Source organism: Mustela nivalis, assembly GCF_964662115.1.
Source record: "Mustela nivalis genome assembly, chromosome: 1".
Classification (NCBI taxonomy): Eukaryota; Metazoa; Chordata; class Mammalia; order Carnivora; family Mustelidae; genus Mustela; species Mustela nivalis.
Genome location: NC_139020.1, coordinates 73814873 through 73842142, shown reverse-complemented (window position 1 = coordinate 73842142; position 27270 = coordinate 73814873). Strand labels below are relative to the sequence as shown.

The following is a 27270-nucleotide window of genomic DNA, read 5'->3' as shown; positions in this document are numbered from 1 at the left end:
CCAGGGCTCATAAAATCGCGGAGCTTATTCAGTGCAAAATCCTGGTACAGGTCACATGAGATGAGGTAAGGATGAGGCAGGATGAGGTCAGGCCTGAAGAATGGGTCTGAGACAAACAATGGAAAAGGAGGGTCATTCTGCTGCGTTTGAAGCTGGGAATCAAACCGAAAACGCAGACACCGCCCGCACGCCACTCTGACTCCTAGGGCCGCGTGGCTTTCCCGCGCGCTCGCCTCGGGGGCGGGGAAGAACCCGGATGGAACCGCCCCTGCAGCCGGGACCCCCTACAGTCTTTGAATCCCTGCGTGGGGCGGAGTTGCCCTCCCTTCCATGCTCTGATTGGTTTATTTCCGTAGGCCCTCTCCTCGCGATTGGAGTTTGCCAGTGTCAGTCACAAAGCGTCACTGGTCTCTTAGATTGTTGCTAGAAGGCGACGGCGTCGACGTCTGACTAGATTCGCGGCGTCTCACTTCCACCAGAGCGCTTTTCCTTCGGCGCTCGGAACCTATCCTCAGCTTCTCGGCTGTGGGGCCTGGAGGGAGGCGTATTGAGGCGGCTCGAGAGCTATCTGGGGCGCCCAAGCGTTCCGTTCGTTACCCGCTCAGCGCCATGTCCTGGATGTTCAAGAGGTGAAGGGGGCGAAGGGGGTGGGGCGCAGGGGGTAACGGCCTGTTGGCGTCCCCAAATGAACCTGACCTTCCCTGCGTTCCCTTCGAGTTCTCGCGTTCCCGGTGCAGCTTATATTCGTCTTGCTGGTGGCTCATATCACCGCCGGAGAAATAAATGCATTGCCTTAGCTGGGGAGGGGAGGCTCCTCAGACGAGCCTCATGCCAGGGCTTGGGCATATCAGGGGTTATGGGGGGATTCTGGGGGGCCCGGGATTCAAAGCTCCGCTCTTTAACATGGGTCCTGATCTGAGCTTTATTCAGTGAGCACCCGTTAGATGCTCAATGTGCGCTAGACGGTGTGCTCAGAATAAAGGACCAATTAAGAGAGCCCTTGTCCCCAGGTAGCTTAGAATTTATGTGCATGTACATACCTGGAAATATGTATTTGCAATGGAGCCAGAGGTATGCGGAGCGTACAAGGAAAACGCGGGGAAATAGCTTCCGTCTGTTTTTAGGAAAGTTTCAGGAAGCCCCTCAATGGACTTCCCCTTATTTTTCATTTCCCAAATTGGTGCACACGCCTCTTCCTGGAACAGTTATCCATGAAAGGATTGAGGGTACCCTTAAACCAATGGGAATGGAAGGCTTGAGGTCATCTTCCCATGAAGGTATGATTTGGATGCCTGAATAAGGGTTCTGTTTGGAGAGAATTAAAATAGTGGATGCTGGGCATATTATCTGTAACCGTATAGATGGCTTCACATATAATAATAGTTCCATATTTGCAAGTCCTTTCTAGTTCGATTTTTATTGAAATATGGTGTGTGATTAGAATTACAGACATCATATACATTTTAGTTTAAATAGGTTATCATCACTAGGAAAAAGATTTGTGAGCCCTTGTTGGAGTTTTCATTTTGAGTACTCAGTGGGTAGAGGAGGCATTAGGGAGCAGGTAGGGTTCCTGGAGACCTTCCCCACTCACTCCAATACCTGCTTTACCCATAGTAGCACTCTGTCGATCTTTTTATATAACAGTTCCCTCTAAAGATTTAACATGTCGAAATAAAAAGAGAAAACATTTTGGCCTGTGTATATAACATGGTCTTTGGTTAAATGGTGTATCATTTTCTTGTGCTTTTTCTTTTTTAATAGAGATCCTGTTTGGAAGTACTTGCAGACTGTCCAATACGGAACCCATGGAAATTTTCCACGCCTCTCATATCCAACTTTCTTTCCCCGTTTTGAATTCCAAGATATTATACCTCCAGATGACTTCCTAACTAGTGATGAAGAGCTAGATTCAGTTTTATTTGGAACTTTGAGAGGTCATGTAGTTGGACTACGCTATTACACAGGAGTAGTGAGTATTACATATTAAGTTGAAATATATTTATCTTATTAACCTAGAAAAGAATTTGAAGGTGATATGTACAATTACTACTTATTTTACTTTAATTAGAATGTATCTGGTTAAGAGATAACAAATATTTAATGACTAATTTTCTTTTGCATTTATATTCTGCTTGTAATACACAGGGCACTTTTTCCAGTATGGTTTCATTTGATAGCTGTAATGACTCAAAGGTAGATAGAACATCTGTTATCCCGTTTTTATAACTGAAGAACTAAAACTTCGGAGGGTTAGATGACTGGCCCAGAAAGCAGATACTTGGGGTACATTTGTAGAGTAACTTCCAAGTCAGTTCTTTGCTTTCTCCCCTTCTGTTCCTTACCGCATTTCTCTACTTCAGTGTTTTTAATTTAGGAAGATTAATTCCTGCTAGATAAGGGAATTGTCTATTTTTAGGTCCTTTTTTCCCCTTTCTGTAGTAAGACTACCTGTCTCCTAATTTTTCTCCCTATGTCTATCTTACTGTTTCTCTTTTTGCATTGTGTGTATGTGTGAGAGATAGAGATAGTACATGATTTCATAGCTGGTGAGAAGTTGTCTTTGTTATGGTTATGTGGATGTTTTTGCGTTATTTGGATGATGTGTCACTAGTTTTCTTTTTTATTACGAAATATTTTAAGCATGCATAAGAGTAGAATAGTATAACAAACTCCCATATACCCAAATACATATACCCAAATATAACAAATTTTTCTCACGTTTCTTTCATCACTTTTTCTTTTGTCCTTTAGGACAAAAAATCTCTACTGTATCAGTTCACATTCATATAATTCAGTATGTCTCTGTAAAAAAATTCAAACTTTGTTATTTTCATACTTAATATTAGTAATTCCTTATTACATCTAATAACTAATAATCAGTTTTCTTGATTATTTAAAAATGTCTTTTTATAGTTCTTTTTTCTTTGAGAGAGAGCAAGCTAGAGCATGTGCGGGGAGGGTCAGGAGAGGAAGAGAGAATCTTATGCAGGCTCAAGTGTGGAGCCCCACAAGGGGCTGGATCTCATGACCCTTAGAGACAACTGACTGAGCCACCTCACCTGGCACACCTCCTATATTTTCTTTATATTGGAGCTTCTTAGAATATTTTGTAATTGTTTGAAATGTGTTGCTAGGAAATTTCTTAGGAAAGAACACGATTTCCTAAGTTTTTCTGTGTTTCTAATTGTGATATTTATATTAACGGGCAGTTTGGCTAAATACAAAGTCCTTGACCCATTTTTTGCTATGTGATATTTTGATGTTGCATAAAATGTTGGTTAGAATTCTGATGACAATATGATTTCTCTCCCATATAAGTGAATTGGGTATTTTTGCCTCCATAACTAAAGGGTATTTTTTCTTATCTTGAAAGGTCTTATGATTGCCCTGTAACTTCATTTTTTTCTGTTCCAGTTATTTTTTCTTTATTTATAGCTTTAAGTGTTTGGTTTGTTTTTCAGGGACTCCATTCTACCATCTATGTATTAGATCTCCTCTGCATATATCTGTGTCCGTGTATATGTCTATTGCTGTCTCTGAAATCCTTTTTATAAAAAATTTAAATTATATTAACATTTTTAAAATTTAATTTTGTTTTTTCAGTGTTCCAAGATTCATTGTTTATGCACCACACCCAGTGCTCCATGCAACAGGTGCCCTCCTTAATACCCACCACTAGGCTCATCTAATCCTCCACTTCCCTCCCCTCCAAAACCCTTAGCTTGTTTCTCAGAATCCACGGTTTCTCATGGTTTGTCTCCCCTTCTGATTTCTTCCAATTCACTTTTCCTTTCCTTCTCCTACTGTCCTCCATGTTATTTCTTATGCTCCACAACTAAGTGAAGCTATATGATAATTGACTCTCACTGCTTGTCTTACTTCATTCAGCATAATCTCCTCCAGTCCCATCCATGTTGATACACAAAAGTTGGGTATTCTTTCTGATGGAGGCGTAATATTCCATTGTACATATGGACCATATCTTCTTTATCCATTCATCTGTTGAAGGGCATCTTGGCTCTTTTGGCAGTTTGGGGATTGTGGCCATTGCTGCTATGAATATTGGGGCCCTTCTTTTCACTACATCTGTACTTTGGGGTAAATACCCAGTAGTGCAATTGCAGGGTCATAGGGTAGCTGTATTTTTAATTTCTTAAGGAATCTCCACACTGTTTTCCAAAGTGGCTGCACCAACTTGCATTCCCACCACCAGTGTAAGAGGGTTCCCCTTTCTCCACATCCTCTGCAACAATTGTCCTTTCTTGTCTTGTTAATTTTGGCCATTCTGACTAGTGTAAGATGGTATCTCAATGTGGTTTTTATTTGAATCTCCCCGATGGCTAATGATGATGAACATTTTTTCATGTGTCTCTTAGCCATTTGTATGTCTTCTTTGGAGAAGTGTCTGTTCATATCTTTTGCCCTCTGAATTCCTTTCTGTCAAACTTCTTCACTTTTTAATTTTTCATCATTTATTTCCCTTACCATATAGTTATCCGCAAGGTCTGTGCACTTTGTGTTCCTTCTAGTTTTTAATTCTGAAATAGTTTTTCATTTCTAATTTTTTCCTGAAATCTATCAGTTCCAATGTCCTATCCATCTCTTTTTTTCTTTTTAAATATTTTATTTATTTGTCAGAGAGAGCGCGCCTGCATAAGTAAGGGAAGCTGCAGGCAGTGGGAGAAGCAGACTTCTCACAGAGCAGGGAGCCTGATGTGGGACTCAATCCCAGGACCCTGGGATCATAACGTGAGCCAAAGGCAGACGCTCAACTGACTGAGGAACCCAGGCATCCCTGTCCATCTCTTCTTTAGTTCTCATATCAATCTTTGAGCTTGCCTATTTCTGATTTGTGCTATTTTTTCAAAACTTTGATTGTTTTCTAAATTATTTTAAGCCATTGTGAAATACTGGATTATGGTTTCTGATTTTAGAACATTTACTATTTGTTGAGTTAGAATAATTTCCATGATATTAATAAGCTAATAAAAATATTGAACCCATTAAAAGTAATCATCACTTAAGTTTTTTTATTTTTAAAGTATGTATTATTTATTTTATAAGTAATACATATTCATTATTTTTAAATGGCTAAAAGAAAAAACACTAAATCTCCCTGTAGTTTATCATCCCGGACCATAACTTATTCATTTTATTTTTTCACACTTCACTCTATGAACATATGCGTGTAAATTGAAATCATATTATGTGTTAAAAAATATGATCGTTATTAGTATGTTATAGTGATCACCCTTTTTTCTCCTGGTAGAATATTAGGACTATCTTTTCATGTCAGTACAAATCTATATCATATTTTTAGTTTCCTTATTGATGGGTCATTTTGGGATTGATCACTATTGTGAGAATATAATAAAAATTGAGGTATTTAACTTTGCATAATTATTATTTTCAACTTTTTGCAGTTTTATTGAGATGGGATTTACATGAGAATATATGCATATTTTCAAGTAAATGATTCCATGAGTTTTGAGAAAGATAAATACATGATAATCACCACTCTAGGCAAGATGTAGATTATTTCTATCACCCCTAAAAGTTTGGTTGTATTTTCTTGTTCATTTCTGCTCTACCTGCCCTACAACTACAACCTAATTTCTGTTGCTCATAGTTAATTTAGGCTGTTCTAGAGATTTATATGCATTAAATCATACATTATGTACTTTTTAATTCTCATTTCATTCAAACTCAGCATAATTCAAATAGTCAATTTTGGCAATTTAAATTTTTAAAGAAAATCATCTAAATTTTCATACTTCTTGTTGCAGAGTTGTGCTTAGTAATATTTTGACTGTGTTCATTCTTTGTGCTATACATTTGTGTCTAGTTTTTATCAGTTAGTTTTGGTAGAGATTTAAGTTTCATCTTTTCAAACAACCTTTCTTGGATTTTTCTTAATGGTTGTTATTTTTCTTCATTCCTTCTGTTTTGTATCTGTTATCTTATTTTCCTGAAGTTTATTTTATTTTATTTTTAGGTTTTCGATTTGAATGTTTCATTTTAACCTTACTAATAATAGTTTTTAGGGTCGTCTGGGTGGCTCAGTCATTAAGCATCTGCCTTCAGCTCAGGTCCTGATCCCAGGGTTCCGGGATGGAGCCCTGCATGGGGCTCCCTGCTCAGTGAGAAGCCTGCTTATTCCTCTCCCACTCCCCCTGTTTGTGTTTCCTCTCTTGCTGTGTCTCTGTCAAATAAATAAATAAAATATTTTTAAAAAATAATGATAGCTTTTTGGGGCACCTGGGTGGCTCAGTGGGTTAAAGCCTCTGCTTCCGGCTCAGGTCATGATCTCAGGATCCTGGAGTCAAGCCCACATCGGGCTCTCTGGTCAGCTTGGAGCCTGCCTCCTCCTCTCTGTCTGCCTGCCTCACTGCCTACTTGTGATCTCTATCTGTCAAATTAAAATCTTAAAAAAAAATAGCTTTTAATCTTTTAAACATTCTTCAAAGTACTATATTAGTTGTATCTCCTAAGTTTTGATACAAAAAGTTGGCATTGCTATTTTTTAAGATTATTTATTTTATTTTTAAAGATTTTATTTATTGTATTTAGTTGAGAGAGAAAGAGCTTCAGTTGGGGAGGGGTGGAGAAGGACAGAGGGAAAAGGAAATGCAGACTGTCCGCTGAGTAAGAATCCTGGGGGCCTGATGTGGGGCTCATTCCCAGGACCCCTGGATTATGATCTGAGCTGAGGGCAGATGGTTAACCGATTTAGCCTATTTATTTGTTTTAGAGAGAAAGCCGCACGTGCGTGCAAGTGCCTCCAACTGCACTTGCACAGGGGGAGAGCTAGGGACAGAAGCAGACTCCCTGCTGAGTGTGGAGCCTTGTGTGGTGCTGGATCTCCCTGAGATCATGACCTAAGCTGAAGAGTCAGTGTCTAAGGCTTAACTGACTCAGCAATCCAGGTGCCCCAGGAATTGCTAATTTTTTTTTTTAACGTGCTTTTTAAAGTTTATGGTTAAATTTATTTCTTGACACATCAAAGTATTTTATAATAAAATAGATGATTTTTTTCCTATTCTAAAAATACTGTTATAAGTAGTCATAATTCTCTTTTTATTGTTTTTAATCTTTTTTTTTTTAATATGTCCTTTTTTGTCTTGGTGCTCAGGTCTTGTTTTCTTTGTTTTTGTTGTCTCTAGCATTTTGGCCTATATGTATTCTATTTTAAATTCTACTATCATTAATTACTTTCTACTATCTATCTACTGTCTACTATCAGTAATTACTTACGTCTGTAGTAAGTGACAGTTACCTAATTTTAATAAGTGATAATTTATTACAATAAAAGAAACTTACCTAATTTTCTTGTTTGAGATAAAATCTAAAATATATTGGTTGTTTTCTTTTTGCCTTTTTGAGGTTGTATATTTCCTGGGATTTGCATAATTTTGTGTAAAAAAATATCAGGCTTGCAGGCATTGGCAGAGAGGATGGGACTGGGAGAGGATAGAGCTATGCCTTATGAATATCTCCAAAGGACTAGAGAAGGAGTATCTGATAATCTGATTGGTCAGGCTATAGTGAAAAATCAGTAGACAGATCTTGGTGGTGGTTTGAAGCAGCATTCCCTTGTCTTTTTCAGACAATTAAAAAAGTGATAAACACTACCATAAAATTCACCATTTTTATTTTTTTAAAGATTTTATTTGTCAGAGAGAAGGGCAGTCAGAGGGAGAAGCAGGCTCCTTGTTCAACAAGGAGCATGATGCAGGATTTGATCCCAGGATGCTGGGATAGTGACCTGACCTGAAGGCAGGCGCTTAACCAACTGAGTGACCCAGGTGTCTCAATATTCACCATTTTTTTTTTTTTAAATTATTTATTTATTTGACAGAGACAGAGAGATTACAAGTAGGCAGAGAGGTAGGAAGAGGGAGAGGGGGAAGCAGGCTCCCCGCTGAGCGGAGAACCCGATGCGGGGCTCAATCTTAGGACCCTGGGATCATGACCTGAGCTGAAGGCAGAGGCTTAACCCACTGAGCTACCCAGGCACCCCTACCAATATTCACCATTTTTTAAATGTACATAGATTTGAGTGGTTTTTATACACAAGGTTATGTAACTGTCCCCGCTGTCTGGTTCCAGAATGTTTCATCACTCCAGAAAGAACCCTGTATGCATTAGAAATCATTCGCCATTATTCTCTCTCCTCAGTCTCTGGTATCTACTAATTTATTTTCTACTTCTATGGATGTGCCTACTGTATGCAATGCATATAAATTGAGCCATACAATATGTGACCTCTCTGTCTAGCCTGCATTACTGCCATCTTTTGTGTTAACATTCTCTGTGTGCCATTTTAATTTCCTCGTTTCTTTGGCTATATATTTTGAGTTGTTTCCTTATTTGCTGCTCTGGGAAATTACAGTTAATATCTTAATTCATAAAAATCTAGTTTGGATTAGTGCCCATTTAATTTTAATAGCATACAAAAATTTTGCTTATAGATAGCTCTATTTCCCTCATCCCCCATTCCTTTGTGCTGTTAACATACAGATTATATACAGTGAATGCTCATCAACATGGATTTATGATTGTTTTATGCACTTTTAAATCAGGTAGGAGAAAAAAGTTAATAACCAAAAGAAATTACACTGTTTATATTTACCTAATTACTTTTCCTTACTTCTTTGCGTAGATTCAAGTTATTGTCTAGTCCTTTGATTTCAGATGTAGGTCTCTAATATTTCTTATAGGACAGGTCTGCTGGTGGTGATTTCTCAGTTTTTGTTTAACTGGTATGTCTTTAATTTCTCCTATACCTTTGAAGGGTGGTTTTACTGGATATACAGTTCTTGGCTTTAGTTTTTTTGGAAGCACTTTGAAAAGTTATTGCACTGTCTTCTGGCCTCTATGCTTTCTAATGAGAAATCAGATATTTAACCTTATTGAGGATCCCCCTATAAATAAGGCGTTTCTCCTTTTGTTGCTTTCAGCATTTTTTACCACAGCTTAATTATGCTGTGTCTGGGTGTAGATCTCTTTTAGTTTATTTGGAGTTTGTTGACTTTCTAAGATATGTAGATTAACGTTTTTCATCAAATTTGGGGAGTTTTCAGGTATTATTTCTTCAAATATCCTCTCTACCCTTTTCTCCTCTCCTTCTGAGACTGGTGTGTATCTTAGATACGGTTGCTATTGTCCCACAGATCTCTAAGGCCTGTTCATGTTTCTCCATCTTTTGTCTTTCTATTTCTCAGACTCTTTAACCATTCTTAGACTATCTAATTGACCTGTCTTCAACTTCATTAATATTTCTGCCTCCGCATATCTGCTATTGAGCCTTTCTAGTGAAAAAAATTTTTTTTTTTACTTCACTTTTTGACAATAGACTTTGTATTTGGTGAGACATAGTTTTTGTGCGTTCCTTTAGTTTTTTAGACATGGTTTGCTTTAGGTTTTTGAACATAACTTTAAATTTTTTTCCTAGTAGGTCAAACATCTTTGCTTCCTCACGGGCAGTTGATAGCTTTTTTTTTTTTTTTTTTTAAGATTTTATTTATTTATTTGACAGAGATCACAAGTAGGCAGAGAGGCAGGCAGGGAGAGAGAGGAGGAGGAAGCAGGCTCCCTGCAGAGCAGAGAGCCCGACATGAGGCTCGATCCCAGGACCCTGGGGTCATGACTTGAGCCAAAGGCAGAGACTTTAACCCACTGAGCCACCCAGGCGCCCCTGATAGCTTTTTTCTTATCAGTGAACTATACCTTCTCATTTCTTTGCATGTCTTTTGTTGTTGTTGTTGTCGTTGAAAAGGAGACATTTTAAATAATGTGGCAACAGTAAAAATTAGATATTCTTCTCTGTCTCCAGGGTTGTTTGTTATTGCTGATTTTGCTAATTGTTGCTTGTTTAATGATTTTCCTGAATTAACCATGTAAAATCTACTGATGTCTGCATTTGGTTAACTTAGTAGTCAGCTTATAATTATACCAGTCTTTCAGTCTTTACTAAATGAGGGGATCTATATGCATTTGGGGCACTCTTCAGTTGACAGCGCTTCCTTAACATTCATGTCCTGCTTGTTCAGAGCCGCAAGTGTAGTCAGAGGTGTGAGCTTAGGAAGTCTATCCCTGATCATATGCACAGCCCCAGGCTTGCATACAGCCCTCTGCTTGAATATGGCCTTGTACATTCCCAGAAATGTATTGGAGCTTTTCAAAGCCATTGGAGCTTTTCAAAGCCATTCAAAGATGGACATCTTAGTCCCCAGCTTTCCTTTTAATCTTCTCGGTTATTGTATTGTTTGCCCCATCTATTACCCACTGCCTTTAAAATTGTTTCTGATAAATACCCACCCAAGGAAGAAGGTTTTTTTGTATTGGATGCACTCAGAGATCAAATAGAAATCACTTTGCACGTGGAGATCTTCTGGAGAACCATCATACAGGTCAAATAATAACAATTCTTTGGGAATGAATCTGTGAAAGATTCTGTTTCATTGCACTCCCTTTGGTGACTGCTAGACTGCACCAAGACTTTTAGCAAGTTATTTTTAAAGGCTATCATGCAGCTGAGAGCTGGAGAGGGACTAGAACACTGATGTTTAGCTGTTTTTCTCCAGTTAACACCCTTCAGGTTTCTGCAGTCCTTTGGTTGGTTTTCTAGATGTCTGGAAAAGTTGATTCTGAAAATTTCTGCCATTTTTTTCATTGCCATTATGGAAGAGAGAATTTTCAAAAGTCCTTAACTCTTCTGTTTTCAGTGATGTCACCTTCAGGCAATTTCTAATCTGGTAGAATCAGAATGGCATGAGTTGAAGGTTGGATATATTTTCTTAATTTTGTTCCATTCTGACTTAGAATTAATAACTTTTTCCCTTTTTAGAGTCTGGAGAAATCACACTTAGGAACCAGCTTGCTTGGATGTAAATTCTAATTCTATGTAATATACTTAGAACAATAGCATATGATAAGCACTCAATAAAGATCACCTGTTTTCGGAAGTTATGATGTTGAAAAATGTTAGTGTGACTCTTATTTTGTTTTGAGTGTATCATGCCGATATCAAGGATCTTTTAACTTTCCAGTGAATGTAAGTTTAAAAGAATACTATAAAAATATTATAAAATATATTTTTATGTTAATATACAATATAAGCCTAATAAAATATACATTTTTATATGCTATTATTAAGTATTAAAAAATAAATGGGAAGCCCAGAAAAGTTTAATGAAGAAAGTTCCTATTGCGTTTATTATTTATAATATTATCTGTTTATTATTAGGTTAATAATAATGAAATGGTTGCATTACAACGAGAGCCCAATAATCCCTATGATAAGAATGCAATTAAAGTAAACAATGTAAATGGAAATCAGGTTGGCCATTTAAAGAAAGATCTTGCAGCTGCATTGGCCTATATCATGGACAACAAATTGGCACAGATTGAAGGGTAATGTATTTTCAGAGTTTAGTTTTAATAATTAGAAGTTGTGATCTTTGAATTTGTTAAGAGGCTATATAGTTGCCCTTACAACTTTTATCACTATGCCTTTATTGTGTGTTAATAAATGTGTTAATTCTTTTCCTATCTGCCTCTACTACCCCATCCATGAAACAACTATTCCCTTTTCTACTAAATTATTACCACGGAGAATAGTAGACTTTGGCTCAAATATTAGGAGGTCCACACCATGTGTCCAAACTTTTTAGTGCATCGATTTGGGAGTTTAAACGTGTTTAAATCAGAGGTTGTAAACTCGTAGCCTGTGATCATATGTAAGTGGGTTTCATTTTGCCTACATAGTGTTTTGTAATTTTTCATTCATTTCTAATATTCAAATATCTGGATATTCTGCATTTTATACAAGTTTATTTTTTACCTAATGTAAAAATTATTTATATAGATTTATCTTGACAAATGGAAGATCTGACCTTCATTTTCACAGGATATCAGTTGACTGGAACAGAGTAGCAGCTGCTACTTTAGGCAAGGCCTATACGCTCCCAGTTCTACCACCCCTTCCTTTTTTAAAACTCCCAGTCTCCTTGGTTACCTTTTTTTCTCTTCTAGGCATTTAGTCTGTGAGCTCAACTTTAAGTATGGAATGTTTAGAATATGAAAAGGTGATGTTGGATGATAAATACTGAGTAATGTCTTCTCACTTGTTTTCTCCATTCTCAATTCATTAAATTTTTTGGATATTGAGAATAAATTTTTAGTGAATCCTGGGTCAAAAATGCAGTTGACCCTTGTACAATATGGGTTTGACCCGTATGGGTCCACTTAAATGCAGATTTTTAAAAAATAAATGCGGTATAGTACTGTGAACGTATTCTGTCTTCTTTATGATTTTGTGAATGTTTTCTTTAGCTTACTTTAAGAAAACAGTCTCTCATGCATATAACCTACAAAATATGTATTAACTATGGTATTGGTAAGGCTTACAATAGGCTATTAGTAGTTAAGATTTTAGGGTGTCAAAGGTTATATGTGGATTTTTGACTGCATAGGGGGTCAGTGCCCCCATGTTGTTAAGGGTCAGATGTAGTTCTTGCAAATTATTTCCCATTCTCCCAGAATTGGTTGCTACCCTCAGTGGTTCTGTTAGTGAAAGCTCTACCCCAATTAAACTTACTATTGTACCTATCTTACAATCTCAATTATAGGTTACCCTGCTTTATTCTATCTTTCAGTTTCTTCTTTCTGTTTCAAAAACAGAGGAACAGAAAGTGATGGTTGTTGATACTGTTTCTGTACTACTTCTGTCTTTCTAGTTTGCCCATATAGTTCCTTCTTATTTCACTTCCTTGCAAAATTTGAATGAGATGCTTATAGTATTTAATAGTCACATTCTTAATGGAAGTAAAAAATAAAACATTTCTAATTTTGTCTCTTCTTTTTTTTTTTTCTCTTAAATATAATAGGGTCGTTCCTTTTGGTGCAAACAATGCCTTTACCATGCCTCTCCATATGACTTTTTGGGGAAAAGAAGAACATAGAAAAGCGGTTTTAGATCAGTTGAAGAAGCATGGATTTAAATTGGGTCCTGCACCAAAAAGTAGGTTTAGAGTTTAAGCTCCTATTTTTTTTGCTATTGTAAGATGTAGGAATTGTAAAACATTTCTTCTCTTGAGAAATAATTTGAGTTTGTTTGGCTAAACTGATTTGTGTGTTGAAGGCTCTGAGTTGTAACTCAGAAATTGTTTTAAGGAAATACCTGATTTTTTTTCCTCTTTATTTTGAAATTATTATAGCTTCATAGGAAGGGGCGCACGCGCGCGCATGTGTATGTGTGTGTGTGAACATGCACACACAACACAGACTATGTACAAAGAGGTTCTGTATTCCTTTCCCTAGGTTTCCTCAATGATAACATCTGGAAATCACTGATTTTAAACTTCATCTTTGAAAAAGACAAAAAGAATCTCCCAATAGGAAATGAAGAACTAATATTTATTTGGCAAGAGTTTGTTCAAAAATGTGAAATTATTTTAACAATGTATTTTTTAATGACTTTTAGGTTTTTTTTTTTTTTTAAGATTTTATTCATTTATTTGACAGAGAGAGAGATCACAAGTAGGCAGAGAGGCAGGCAGAGAAAGGAAGGGAAGCAGGCTCCCCGCCAAACAGAGAGCCCAACACGGGGCTTGGTCTCAGGACCCCGGGATCACGACCTGAGTGGAAGGCAGAGGCTTTAACCCACTGAGCTACCCAGGCGCCCCGACTTTTAGTTTTTTAAAAAATCTTTTAAATATATTTCAAACATAAGTTCTAAAAGTCACTAAAAGATAATTCATTTGATGATTTTATTCTTTTCATTTTGTAAATTACAGCTTTAGGATTCAGTTTAGAAAGTAGTTGGGGCTCTGGAAGAGCTGGACCAAGCTATAGTATGCCAGTTCATGCTGCAGTACAGATGACAACTGAGCAGGTATGCTGCTTTTTTATTTTATAATCTAAAAGTGAATTTTAAATGTTGAAGATAGTGTTTTAAAAAATAAGATAAATATGTATGTGCTAGTATATGTGATCTTCGGGTATGTTAAGTTATGAAACATGTTATAGAATATATATTAAAAACTTTTTTAAGACTTTATTTGAGAGAGCAAGTGAGGGTAAGCATAAGCAGGTGGGAAGGGCAGAAGGGAGAGAGAAGCAGACTCCCTGTTGAGCAGGATCCCAAGACCCTCAGATAATGACCTGAGCTAAAGGCAGATGCTTAACCAACTAAGCCACCCAGGCGTGCCTATGTTAAAAACTTTTATGTGAAAAGAAAGCAGTGATAAGGAATGCATACACATTTGTACATATATTAAAACGCATGCATTGTTGTATATGCATGGGATGTTTTAGTATGTTTTGATGTTTTTATATTATTTGGATTTTTTTAAATGTTTAAATATTTTAAAAAATTTAAGCTTGAAACTTGTTTCAGTAAGTTTGCAAATGGGATGCAAAAAAAATTCTAAATCGTAGACATTAGTGTAGTACTTACTTTGTCTAATTTGTAATCTAAGATACTATTAGGCTAAGTTAATTTGGGAAAAAAGAATATATAATAAATTAATGGAGATCAGTCTATAAATACATCAGTTTTTGTTTTGTTTGTCTCTACCTATCTCTGTTAGCCTTTTTGTCTTGTAATTGTAGTTATCATAGTTTACCTGCTTGTTGTTGGTAGGGCTTGAGCCTGTGTCTGGTGGGTAAACCCCAGGTTACCTCTAACTTTTTTGACTTGGCCTGATTTCTTCTGGGCTACTGCTTTGTAGTCATGTGCTTATTTATAAAAGTAATTATAACACATGTTGTTACAGAATTAGATTAGATCAGTTTAAAGAACCAACTAAATTAGCATAAGATAAAAATCATCTATTAATATTTTGCAGCACATAGCAAGTTGTTTGTAGTAATAGTAAATGAAGGGACATTAACTTGGGAAAAAAGTCAAATAAATGTACCTGGTAGGATCTGACAGAATGTTTTGAATACAATTAATAGAATCACAGAATTGCAATGGCAGAAGGAACCTTAGAGACACTCTAAATCTAAATTATCCCTTTCATTTTATAAGAGTGAGATATAGGCAATAAGGGTTAAATCTCTTGCCCAGTGTTATGTACAGATTTGTGACAGAGCTGTGACAAACCTTAGATTTATCTCATTCGTATTCTTTTTTTTTTTTTTTTTTTAAAGATTTTATTTACTTATTTGACAGATAGAAATCACAAGTAGGCAGAGGCAGTCAGAGAGAGGGAGGGAGAAACAGGCTCCCCGCTGAGCAGAGAGCCGGATGCGGGACTCGATCCCAACACCCTGAGATCATGACCTGAGCTGAAGGTGGATGCTTAACCCACTGAGTCACCCAGGTGCCTCTCATGTATATTCTTTTGATTGTAACACAGTTCCTAGTAAACCTAAAGCATTTATTCATTCTGCCTTCAATGTAGCAACTCAAAAAATGTGTTAGGTACCTTTTGGTATTCATATCTTTTAGTTAATTAAATGATTTGAAAGCCCTGAATTAAGTGAAATTATTTTAATTGGTTTGTTTCATGATGTTTCTTGTTCCTATTTGTTGTAGCTTAAAACAGAATTTGACAAATTGTTTGAAGATTTAAAAGAAGATGATAAAACTCATGAAATGGAACCAGCTGAGGTACTAAACCAATATTTTCTACTTATTTATGTATATATATATGTATTTATTTAACTTTTAAAAATACTTTATTTAGAAAGGGAGAGAGCATGCTTATGTGAGATAGAGAGAAGAGGCAGAGGGAGACAGAGAATCTCAAGAAGACTCTGAGTGTGGAGCCTGAAGTGGGATTCAATCCCATGACACCAAGATCCTGACCTGAGTTGAAATCAAGAGTCAGACACTTAACCCTCTCAAATCAGTCTACAAATACATCAGGGTTTTTTTTTTTTTTTTTTGTCTCTACCTATCTCTGTTAACCTTTTTGTCTTGTAATTGTAGTTACCATATTTTACCTGCTTGTAGGGCTTGAGCCTTTGTATGGTGTGTAGACCCCAGGTTACCTCTCTTTTTTGATTTGGCCTGATTTCTTCTGGGCCACTCAGGCACCCCCCAATACTTTTTATTTAGAACTATTTGGAATTTTTAAATACGATCTTAATCTGTGTAGTTTTTAGTACAAGATCAAGTGTTTTCCAGAATCTGCATGGAGAAAAAGACAGGTTTTATTTCTATTTAAGACCTTCCTTTTATTTATAGGCTGTTGAAACACCATTGCTTCCACATCAAAAACAAGCTCTAGCTTGGATGGTTTCACGGGAAAACAGTAAAGACCTTCCGCCATTTTGGGAACAACGAAATGACTTATACTATAACACAATAACAAATTTTTCTGAGAAGGACCGACCAGAAAACGTTCATGGAGGAATTTTAGCTGATGATATGGGTTTGGTAATTATTTTTTTTTTCTTGAGTTCATAAAATTTTATTTTGTAATTAAGATTTTATAGAAGGTAATTTTGAAGTAGATAAGAATATGTTGGTGCCAGTATGGGACTAGATTTCACTTTCAGTATAGAATAATTTTCTCTATGTCTTTAACTTAAAATGAGGTTATACTTATTTGTTTGTTTTGGTTTATTTTGTTAAGGTACAATTAATATAATATTGTATTACAATACAATATTCATACAATAATGTATGAATGTACTTTCAGTTTTCTTTGGAAATTCGAGGTAGCTTATCTTTCATGGATCTTTACAAAAGGGAGGGAAAGACAACAATGTTATATGGAATTGTTTGTATTCTCTCACAGTATTATGATATATAGAGTATTAAATATATATTTGTGATTCCTTACATGAGCAGTTTTAATACTTTTTGGTCTCAATAACCATTACATTCTTAAAAAAAATTTTGACAGTCCCAAAGGGCTTTTTATATTTGCGGGTTATATCAATATTAATAGTATTAATTATTAAAGTAAAAATTTTGAAGTTAGTAATTTAAAAACAATAAACTCATTACTTATTAACATATATAGCATATTTTTAAATGAAAAGGGACTATTCCAAAACAAAAATAATTTAGATAAGACTGGCATTGTTTTACATTTTTGCAAATTTCTTTAATGTTTGGCCCAAGAGATGAATTCTGAGTCCTCATAACTGCTTTTTCATTCATTCTGTTGATAAGGTGCTTTGATATAGGTACATAAGGATTAGTTCTCACACAGATATGTAGTTGGGAAACCTAAGGAATATCTTAATAGTCTTTTTAGATAACTGTGTGTAATTCTTTGGTACAACAGAATTAAGCAAGGATTAGTTTATTAAAGGATAACAGTTACAACATGGAACTTAAAAATGGTATGAGTGAGCTTTTCGTACTCTCTTGCATTAAAATCCATTGGTGTAGCTTGCACAATGAATGAATATTGCGCTTATGCATGATTTTATAACATAAGTCATTGCTTATTTGGAAAATACTGGTTCATTGAGTTACACAGATCTGCCAGATGTTGATAACATTTCATTATATAGTATCAAAAATTTATATTCTTTGATAGTACTGCTAATCTTATTAGAAAGGCATTTACATTTTGGGAAGCTGCTGTGCTCATGGTGTCACATACAAGTTTTAACCCAGTGAGCCACCCAGGCACCCCCAGATACAAGTTTTCCAACATTTTAATTTTTGCTTGAAGGTTCAGATTTTGTCACTTACAACAAATCTGTCACTTATTTTCCCTTGAAATAGCTGTACTTTGTTAATTTTTTAAAAACGTCTGCCACTCAGTCATGAATAACTGATTGTTGGTCATTCTTTTAAGTAAAAATAGTGATGCATGGTGCTAGTTGAGCTTATAACCTCAGTCTCACAAGTCATTTTTCTCTAGATAGCCCTCATATTTTGGTGTGGAACAAGAGTATTTTGATGTGCTCTTCCCATCTTGTTATATTTAAGAATATTTACATATATACTTGAGGTAAAATTTAATAAAAGTCATGTGTACTGCTTCATCAAGAATATTCTCAGAGAATATTCTTATAAGTAGATTTTTTTGTGTGTGATATGTGAGTATGTGGCAGCCAAGAATACAATGACCACTAGTATGATGTAGTGCCAGCTGCTTTGTTTTCATGCTAAGGCACCGGTGGTTTTGTCCATAATTCCTTTTTGTGGCATTACTATAGATAAAAACACAAATAAGGTCTTAGCAGTATTTTGAAAACAGATTTGTACATGCTGCCGAGAGGGTCCTGGGAAACTCTAGGACCTGTGGGCTACACTTTAGAAAACTGTTGCTTTAACTATTTTAAAATTGCCAAAGAGTTATTTCTGTATTGCTAATTATAAACTGAGCTATGGAAAGTAATGAAAAGTTACATGCTTCTATTTAAAAAAAATGCACAAGAAATATGTCGTTTATGCTTTGTTGATAAGTTAAAGCTTTTGAGTCTTAACAGTGATCTTTAAATGAAACTTAATAAAATTACCTTATGTGCATACTGGAATTAATAATCATTTAATTAGCTCTGAACTACCTGGCAAGCAAAGTTTTAGTTTCATGATAAAGTTATTAGTTCAGGGTTAAACATCTTATAATAGCAGTCTTTCAGTAGAATGACATTTCTCAGGGATGCTTATAGTATTTTATAGAGTAAACCATTTAATAATTCTTAGTAATACAGTGTGGGAAAGCATTTCTTAATCAATAAAATACTTTTTATTAATACGTAGATTATTTAATACAATAGTATGCTTCTGTGACCTTGAATGCTATATGATTTTACCCGTTTGATTTTAAAATTGGTTTTGGAATGTTCTCTGGTTAACTAGGTTTCAGAATCTGACCATTTGTCTTTTAAAAACATTTTTAAAGGGCAAAACCCTGACAGCCATTGCAGTTATTCTTACCAACTTCCATGATGGCAAACCTCTTCCTATTGAAAGAATTAAAAAAAGTCAGCTGAAGAAGGTAAAGTTGAGTGTATTTTCTCCCGAAGTCCCTGGTTCATTTTAATTTTGTCATTAAAAAATAATTTGCCAAAAAATTGATAATATCCAGTGTTTTTAGAGAAATGATGAATGGCCTCTCTTATGTGTTGCTGTAAGAATGAAAGTTGGGTACTGTGTTCTTGGGGGTAATTGGGTAATATATATCAAGAATCTTGAAAGCGCTTATAATCTGTGACTCAGTAGTGCCATTTCAGAGAAATTATGTAAAGGAGTTATCAGAGGGGTGCTTGGGTGGCTTTGTCAGTTAAGCATCTGACTCTTGATTTTAGCCCACATCTTGACATCAGGGTTGTGAGTACAAGCCCTGTGTTGGGCTCCACACTGGGCATGGAGCCTACTTAAAAAAGTAAATTTGTTTAAAAAATAAAGAAGTAAGTAAATCATCAGAAATCAATTTTTTTCCAGAGATAAAAGTACAGACTTTTTCCTCTATGCATTATTTAAGGCAGAAAAGAAACTCCTCCCAATAAGTTCTATTATTATATAGCCTTAAAATTTAATATTTTGTAACTATAAAATCCTATTTTTGAAGAACACTTATTTTTATATTTCTTAGTTAAAAGAAAAAAAAGAGGCCAGGGACAAATTTGTGAATAGAGTTGAGTCTCATTTTATTTATTTATTTTTAATATTTCATTTATTTATTCGAGAGAGAGCGAGACAGCATGCACGAATTAGGGAAGGAGCAGAGGGAGAGGGAGGAGCAGACTCTTGGCTGAACAGGGAACCCGATGCAGGACTCAGTCCCAGGATTCTGGGGTCATGATCTGAGCCAAAGGTGGACACTTAACTGACTGACCTCCCCAGGTCCCCTGGGTCTCATTTTAGAAAGGTGTATTTATGTATGCATTGAGTCTGAATGTAGTCATACATAGTGACAATCATGTCCTAGTGATGATAACATTATGGGTGACCTTCTTGATACTTAATTTTTATATATTTTTTTACATATCGCATATAAACATACTTCACTCAGTTTCTAAGAATAAAAATGAATTAGTTTTATGGAAAAAATAAATTTTATTAGAATGAAACAGTTATTTTCCATTTTCAGCTTAAAATTCAAATAACTTAAAGTAGGGAATAACAGCAAAAAGCATATATAAAATACCTCTTTTTAAAATTTTTTTTACGTGTTTTGACTTAATTTTTGACTTTTTTTTTTAACTACTGCTCTTCTAATTTTTTAGTTTTCAAAGAGGCTGTGTATCAGTTTCCTGCCACTGTTTATTCAGAGTCTGTATTATTAATTTCTGCACCTTGGTTGCATTTCCTACTTTGTACTTTTGTTGGAGTTTAACTCTATTGTCAAATATCTGGGATTCAGTTCCTTACCATGAGTAGTTTTGGTACTTTATATCCTGTTTTTCTTACATTTTGTTATTAAAACAGAACACTACCACGCAAGACAACTTTCAGCTTCAGTAGCAATTATTAGCTTAAAAAATTATCTATTACCAATAAGGCCTCCCCCGCCCAACCCCGAAAATCAGCCATGCCTTTAAGGTGTTATGTAGGAGGAAGGTGTTAGTGTTTCTGCTTTTTCAAATTTATTGAAATTGAGGCTGAACGTGTGATTTCCAAGAATTTATTGCAACAAAAATATTACAGTTTTAAATAGATTTAGCTAGTCCAAGCTTATAGAGTGAAATGTCATTGATTTAAGTTCCATTAATTTGGAGTGTAATATGACTTGATAGATTTGGATGTTGTAGAAGGCTTAATTTTGAACTCTGTGTAGAAAAAACTTGCTGAGCAAAAGCATTTCATATAAAAGAATAATGAGGGGCTCCTGGGTGGCTCAGTGGGTTTAGCTTCTGCCTTCAACCCAGGTCATGATCTCAGGGTCCTGGGATTGAGCCCCTTGTCAGGCTCTCTGCTGAGCAGGGAGCCTGCTTCCCCCCTCTTTCTGCCTGCCTCTCTGCCTACTTATGATCTATTGCTCTCTCTCTTAAATAAATAAATCAAATCTTTTTTTTTTTTTTTTGAAGATTTGATTTATTTATTTGACAGAGATGCAGCGAAAGAGGGAACACAAGCAGAGGGAGAATCAGGCTTCCAGCTGAGCGGGGAGCCTGCTGTGGGGCTCGATTACAAGACCCTGGGATCATGACCTGGGCCGAAGGCAGACAACTTAATGACTAGCCACCCAGGCGCCCCTAAATAAATACAATCTTTAAAAAAAAAAAAAAGTAATGAGCATCCTTTATTTCTGGATAAACTGTTAGGTTCTTTTTTTCATTTGTTTAATAAATGGTTGAACTAATTATTAAAGAGGAGTACATAGAACATTTGATGAAAAGTAATTTTAGTATCAGTTTCTTATATTGGGTATTGTATATTAAGTGATGAATCACTTCAGTTCTACACCTGAAACTAATATACTGTTAACTAACTGGAATTTAAATGAAAACTTGGAGAAAAAAATCAGATCATTTATCGAGCTTGTGAAAAAAGTAAAGAAAGGTGTAATACTGTTATGATAAAAATGGCAATTTTGGACTGCACTGTGTTAATTTTATAATGCCTATACAGTCTTAATGTAAATATTTGATATTGATTAAACTAAAATATCCTCAGCTCTGAAAAAATACAAATAAAAATTACTTAAAATAACTATTTAACATGATTTCTAGATATGTTATATTTAAAATTTTCAGCTTATTTAGACTCATACCATTAGAAGGGGATGGATCTTTTCATCTACATTTTTAGTAAAACTTGTAGGATTTTAGAAGATGTTTCAAATTATATATTTTTTTTTCCTTTTTTTTTCTAAGGTTTTATTTATTTACTTGTCAGAGAGAGAGAGAGCGAGTGAGAGCGAGCACAGGCAGAGTGGCAGGCAGAGTCAGAGGGAGAGCAGGCTCCCTGCGGAGCAAGGAGCCTGATGTGGGACTCGATCCCAGGACGCTGGGATCATGACCTGAGCCAAAGGCAGCTGCTTAACCAACTGAGCCACCCAGGCGTCCCAAATTATATTTTTTTAATACTAAAATTATCCTTTCTTATCCCAATCTCAGCAAAAATTACTTTGTACTCCTGCTGCCCCCCAGTCCTAGTCTCTACTTGATATGACTTAATCACCTGCCTTTCTTTTTTAATGGGAAGAATTAAATTCACCCCAATTGGCCTTTGTCATTTGTACCTATAGAATGAAAGAAAGATTAGAGGAACTCTACCCTTTCAGACTCATGTAAAAATATTTTTACAAAGAACTGTAAATTTTTACTTCTACAGAAGTTTTGGTATTCATGTATTCTATATGTACACTGATAGATTTTGAAACAAAGGCGTATACATGAAGGGAAAAAGAAAAAGTCAGAGTTGGCAAGAAAATCCCTAATAGAGTATGATAGGAGGTACTCTGAAACCTGTACTCTTGTGTCTACCCACCTTGGCAATTCTGGAGACCAAAGATGGCAGTGGCAGCCTCATTAAAGATAAGTTATTTACTGAGTAGGGACTCTTGGCTAAAAGTTAGTAGTCTGAGAATTCCTTTTAATTCTAAAGTAAATTTTCATTTCATGCTTAATGTTTCTTACAGTAATTATATGCCATTTATAATTGAGTTTTGCTATTTGTATTCCTTTTGAACAGGTAAAGACCAACTAGTTCTCTTTTGAGATACCTGTGAAAACATTTTTAATCTATTTGTTTATTTTTTCCTCTTTGCTTAATGCACCTCCCCGCATTGCTCCAGAATGGAGTACCAATCTAAGTAATCTTTAATATGTAAAGTAAAGCAATATAAAGGATACATTTTAAGTTTATTTAAAACTGACAGCAGTGCTATGTAAGAAATATGCCTTTTCATCCAGGAGTGTAATGTTAACGATCAATCTATGAAACTTGGAGGAAGCAATACCAGTGAAAAGGCAGATGGACTAATCAAAGGTAAAGTTTACTTTTGAACATGATCCTGTATTTACATTTTTCCAGTCTGATGATGTAATTGCGCTCTGGCTTTGTAATATGTAAAAATTTTAGGATCTCTTCTAAAAATCTCATGGGAACTGGTAGGAAAAATTTCATCAAGGAGGTCACGATGCAATTGGGTGGTTGTACACCAGTTAGAGAAGCTGAGGAGAACATTTTGGTTGAGAAGAAATTACATGAAAGGGCAGTAAAAACAAAACAATAGGAACATAAGGCATATTTTGTTCTGAGACCTCAGAGAAATTTATGGTAATTGTAATGTACACGGACAATAGCAGATAAGGGTAGAAAGATAGGTAAGAGCCAAATTGTGAAGTAGAGGAGAACTGAAAAGAGATCTCTGGATTTAGCAGTTACATAGCTGATTTAGCAATAAGTTCACAAAATTAATCTTTGAAGATTGGTTAGAGTGGAGCAAAACCAAAAACATTTTAAGATCAGTAGGTGAAGACTTGGAAATAACAGTTGTTATTTATTATGTATTTTGCTAAGTTTGAAATAGAAATGGAGAAATAGTTGGAGATGAAGGCACAATTGAAAGAAATCCATGGATAGGAAGAGATTTTGGGTACTATGTAGAGGATTTGTAGGCCTCTGTGGGGGCAGAGGGATCAAGAGAATAGATAGGTGAGTTAACATTAGAAGGAAAGGAGGAAGTAAGGTTGATGGAAAATACAGATAATTGAGGGAATAAAATGTAAGAAAATTAGCAGTTTATAGAAGATAGCATTCAATTTTCTTTGTGAAGTGAAGTAGATCATCATCTGGGAGTCAGAGGAGTTAAGAGTCTAAGCACAGGTTCCAGTATGGTGTAGACCTTTGTGGTGAGTGGGTGGAAAGAGGAGCTGGCCGATTGAAAGAACAAGAGTGAAGATGTTTAAAAAGTTGAACTACTGATTTGGAAAACCAAGGTTTTAAAGATACTGCTAGTGGTCAAGACAATTTACTAATACTCTGTATATTTGTCCTTTTCTTTGAAATGAAAGGATCTAGATGTAGTGGAGAACCCAGTATTTCAGATGTCAAGGGAAAGAATAAATATCCCAAGTCAGAATTGTCTAGCTCCCGCCCTAAAAGGTAAACTTTCCTATGGTTTGATTGTATGTAATGTTTGTTTAAACTCTTTCTCCATTTTCTTAGATATAGGAGAGAAATATAACCATTTATCTCAGTTATATAGTTCTTTCAAATTCATTCTGTTACTTGAAACTTCCAAAATCACTGACTTAGGCAGGTAGGTGTTCTCATTTTATAGGTGAAGAAAAGTAATACTAATCTATGAAATAAGTGAATTGGTAGTTAATAATTACTTATCTTTCTACTACCTTTTTTCTATTTCTTTCACATAGGAACTAAGATCTAGCTCCTAAGGTTTTTTTTGTTGTTGTTGTTGATTTTAGAAGAGTTTTCTTTATATTTTGAGGGGATGAAAACAGACCGCTATTAGATGATTTGATAGAAGCGCTCTTTGCTCATCGCAGTTGTCATTTCACCTTTAGAAATAAGACGTGATGAGGTTTTTTATGGAGAGTATTATATTAATGTAAACTAGAGGGAGAATTTGAATAAAATACATAATGCTCCTCTGATCTTAACTTGAATCTGTTAACTTTATAAATTTCATTTACCCTCAGAAGTAGGTCTACATACTTGGCTTTTTATATATTGTCTGCCATAATATCTGTAGGTGGGACCACAAAACTGAGTCTGTATTAGCTAGTCCAGTAAGGATCTCAAAACTGGGGCTTTGTTAATTGTTTTCTGTCATTAATACCTGTCTAAACTGAGCACAAATCCAGGACTCCTCAGTTTCTCATATAGATCTAAAATCTTACAACTCTGAACTGACCACTAGCATGAGAACAGCACTGTTAGATTCACCAAATAAGATATAAAGGACATGGAAATAGTAATGAGGCCGTGGAGGAAAAAGTAATAACTAACACACATAGGATAGTTAATACATGTACGTTTACTGTGCAACAGGCACTGTTTTAGGGACATTGCATATAGTACCACATCTTATGAAGTGAATTGTATTTTTATTTCTGTTTTGCAAATGAGGAAACAGGCATAGAAGAATATTAAGTGACTTCCCTAAAGTCACATAGCAAATAAGTAGGGGAATAGAAATTTGTATCTAGACAGTCTGACTCCAAAGTCCATTATTTTTAGGTGCTTAATCACTGTAATGTAGTGTTTCTACACAAAATACATAAAATTTTTCATTGTAAGAGAATTGCATTTTTGCATCTTAGCTGCTCATTTCATTATATTAGAAGTATTTCTTTTGACAAGAGTTACTTTTTAGTTCTACTTTTATATAGATATTTTGTTTTGTTTGAATTGCCAAATATTAAGCTCAGTATTAAAAATGAGTATTATTTTTAGGATGATTGACTTTTTCAAATTTAATAATAGTGGTACTGTATTTTGTGTAGTAAATGCATCTGCATATAAAAGCAAAATGCTTTTAGCAGATTTTGCATACACTTGTCAAATTTTCCTTGAAATTTTTTCAGAAGATAAACAGGCAACACAGAAGCATTTATACTGCATGTATTAAACCGATGTTTTCATATCCCATTTTGTTTTGGTTTGAAAATATTTGTGTATACTTCTATTTTAGAAGAAAAACTGCTATCCAGCACACTGAAAGCAGTGATTCAGAGGAAAATGAAATAAGTGAATTGCCACAGAAGATGAAAGGTAGTATGAAATGGATTTGATTTTGATAATGTGTCTTACATTCTAATTTCCTAGTGTGACTCTTTTTGTGTTTTATTTTGTTGTAGGGAAACTGAAAAATCCACAGTCTGAGACTAAAAGAGTAAAAGGTATATATATATATAAATCTCAGTATCCATAATCTACACTTAAGGATTACTTAAAGTAAAACTCCATAGGTTTATATTTATCTATCTTGGATTCTTTGGTAATAGGTCTTACACTTGATTGCCATTTACACTTATCAAGGGTGGTAAATGAGGCAAATTGAAATATTAATTTCAAATTAAAATCTAGCAGAAATATTTAAACTAACTTTAAACAAAGTAATTTTTACTACTTATTAAATGACTCCTCTAAAACCTTATGTGAATAAATTTTAATTATAAAAGTTGGGTGGGAGCTCCTTCTTGGTGTTAGTACTGTTCACTTTGTCATATAGATGTAAAAATAACCAGTGAGTATCATTACTTTTTCCTATACCTTTTAAACATAACTCTTTCTTTTCTTGTAAACTAGATCATACTGTATTACTAATTAGTTGAGAAATTATATTATATTTGGAAAATTACTCATTACCACCAGCTGATAATATGAAAATTTGGCAGCCTCATCATTAGAAATCAAACATCCATTTCCTTGAAAATATCCTTCCACCTGGAAGCTGAATCACTTTGTATATGGTTGCTCCTGCTTTCACATCTTTTCCTCAAGAGAAGTAACACTTTATGACAAGTGACTACATTTCTTTGTTGAGCAGGAATGATATGCTATGTCAACAATTTTGGTCACCAGATATTTTGGGTTTCTTTGGATAATATACACTCTTAAGATTTGGAGTATGAAAGTGTTATTTTTATTTTCTATTCTCAGGAGGTACCTGTGCCTCAGCATAGGAGAGAATAAGTTTCCAAATATCTTAATGATTCTGTGGTTTTATTTCAGCAGGATCTTCTAAGGTTAAAGAAGATACAGAGTTTATATGTGCACTTACTTCATCTACCCCTACAACAAAAAGGAGAATGTTGAAAAAGGGTCAGTAAATTTCATGGTTTTTTAGCTTCTGTTTTTCAACTTAAAACTTTGTTTTTCAATTTTAAAATGTTTTAATGACAGCAGTTAAGAGAACATGTACAAGAAGTTTAGAAAGTAGAGAAAAGAAAAAGATAATTCCATTTTTCCTGGAAGTGCATGTTTATATGTTCTCCTAGTACCTTTTCTAATTCTACTTATTTTAGTTAGGTAAAAAATAGATGGAAAAGGGGTCCTTAAATCATCTGAGTAACAGAAATGTTTTCTTCTACTGAAGGCCCAGAGCAATTGATGGCTCTTTAAAAGCTAAATTATTTGAATTTATTTAAATTATAATAAAGACTCAGTTCTTGGTATGAGTAGAATTTGTTTTTCATTTATGAATGTTAGTCATCTTTATTATAATTCTGTATTTTGTAGTTCAGAGGAAAACATTGCATAAGAATCTAAATATTTGAGAAGGAAAGAGTTTGAACCCTAAGGTTAAGGAAATCTGGGTCTAGTTATTTTATCTCTAACTTAGTCTCCTATATCTTACATGTTGGGGATATACCATGCAGAAGTCTATTTTCATGAAGTTTATGACTAATGATGGGAAAACATAA

General features: G+C 35.0%; 1 protein-coding gene across 12 annotated transcripts in view; it reads left to right on the top strand.

The window, feature by feature from the left end:
• Positions 1–386: 386 nt before the first annotated feature.
• HLTF (helicase like transcription factor) overlaps positions 387–27270 on the top strand; it is a 54587-nt gene continuing 27703 nt past the window's right edge. For 3 of the 12 annotated variants that reach the window (XM_082749805.1, XM_082749803.1, XM_082749808.1), the window contains exons 1-13: positions 390–629; positions 1765–1972; positions 11252–11418; positions 12894–13027; positions 13803–13900; positions 15551–15625; positions 16205–16396; positions 18831–18926; positions 22789–22864; positions 23893–23983; positions 25536–25615; positions 25702–25743; positions 26582–26668. In XM_082749805.1, the coding sequence (XP_082605931.1) occupies positions 610–629; positions 1765–1972; positions 11252–11418; positions 12894–13027; positions 13803–13900; positions 15551–15625; positions 16205–16396; positions 18831–18926; positions 22789–22864; positions 23893–23983; positions 25536–25615; positions 25702–25743; positions 26582–26668 (1366 nt within the window). In that variant the 5' untranslated portion in view covers positions 390–609. Of the gene's footprint in view, positions 630–1764; positions 1973–11251; positions 11419–12893; positions 13028–13802; positions 13901–15550; positions 15626–16204; positions 16397–18830; positions 18927–22788; positions 22865–23892; positions 23984–25535; positions 25616–25701; positions 25744–26578; positions 26669–27270 lie in introns of all 12 variants that reach the window. The other 9 variants (XM_082749812.1, XM_082749806.1, XM_082749802.1 and 6 more) reach the window with 6 other exon arrangements.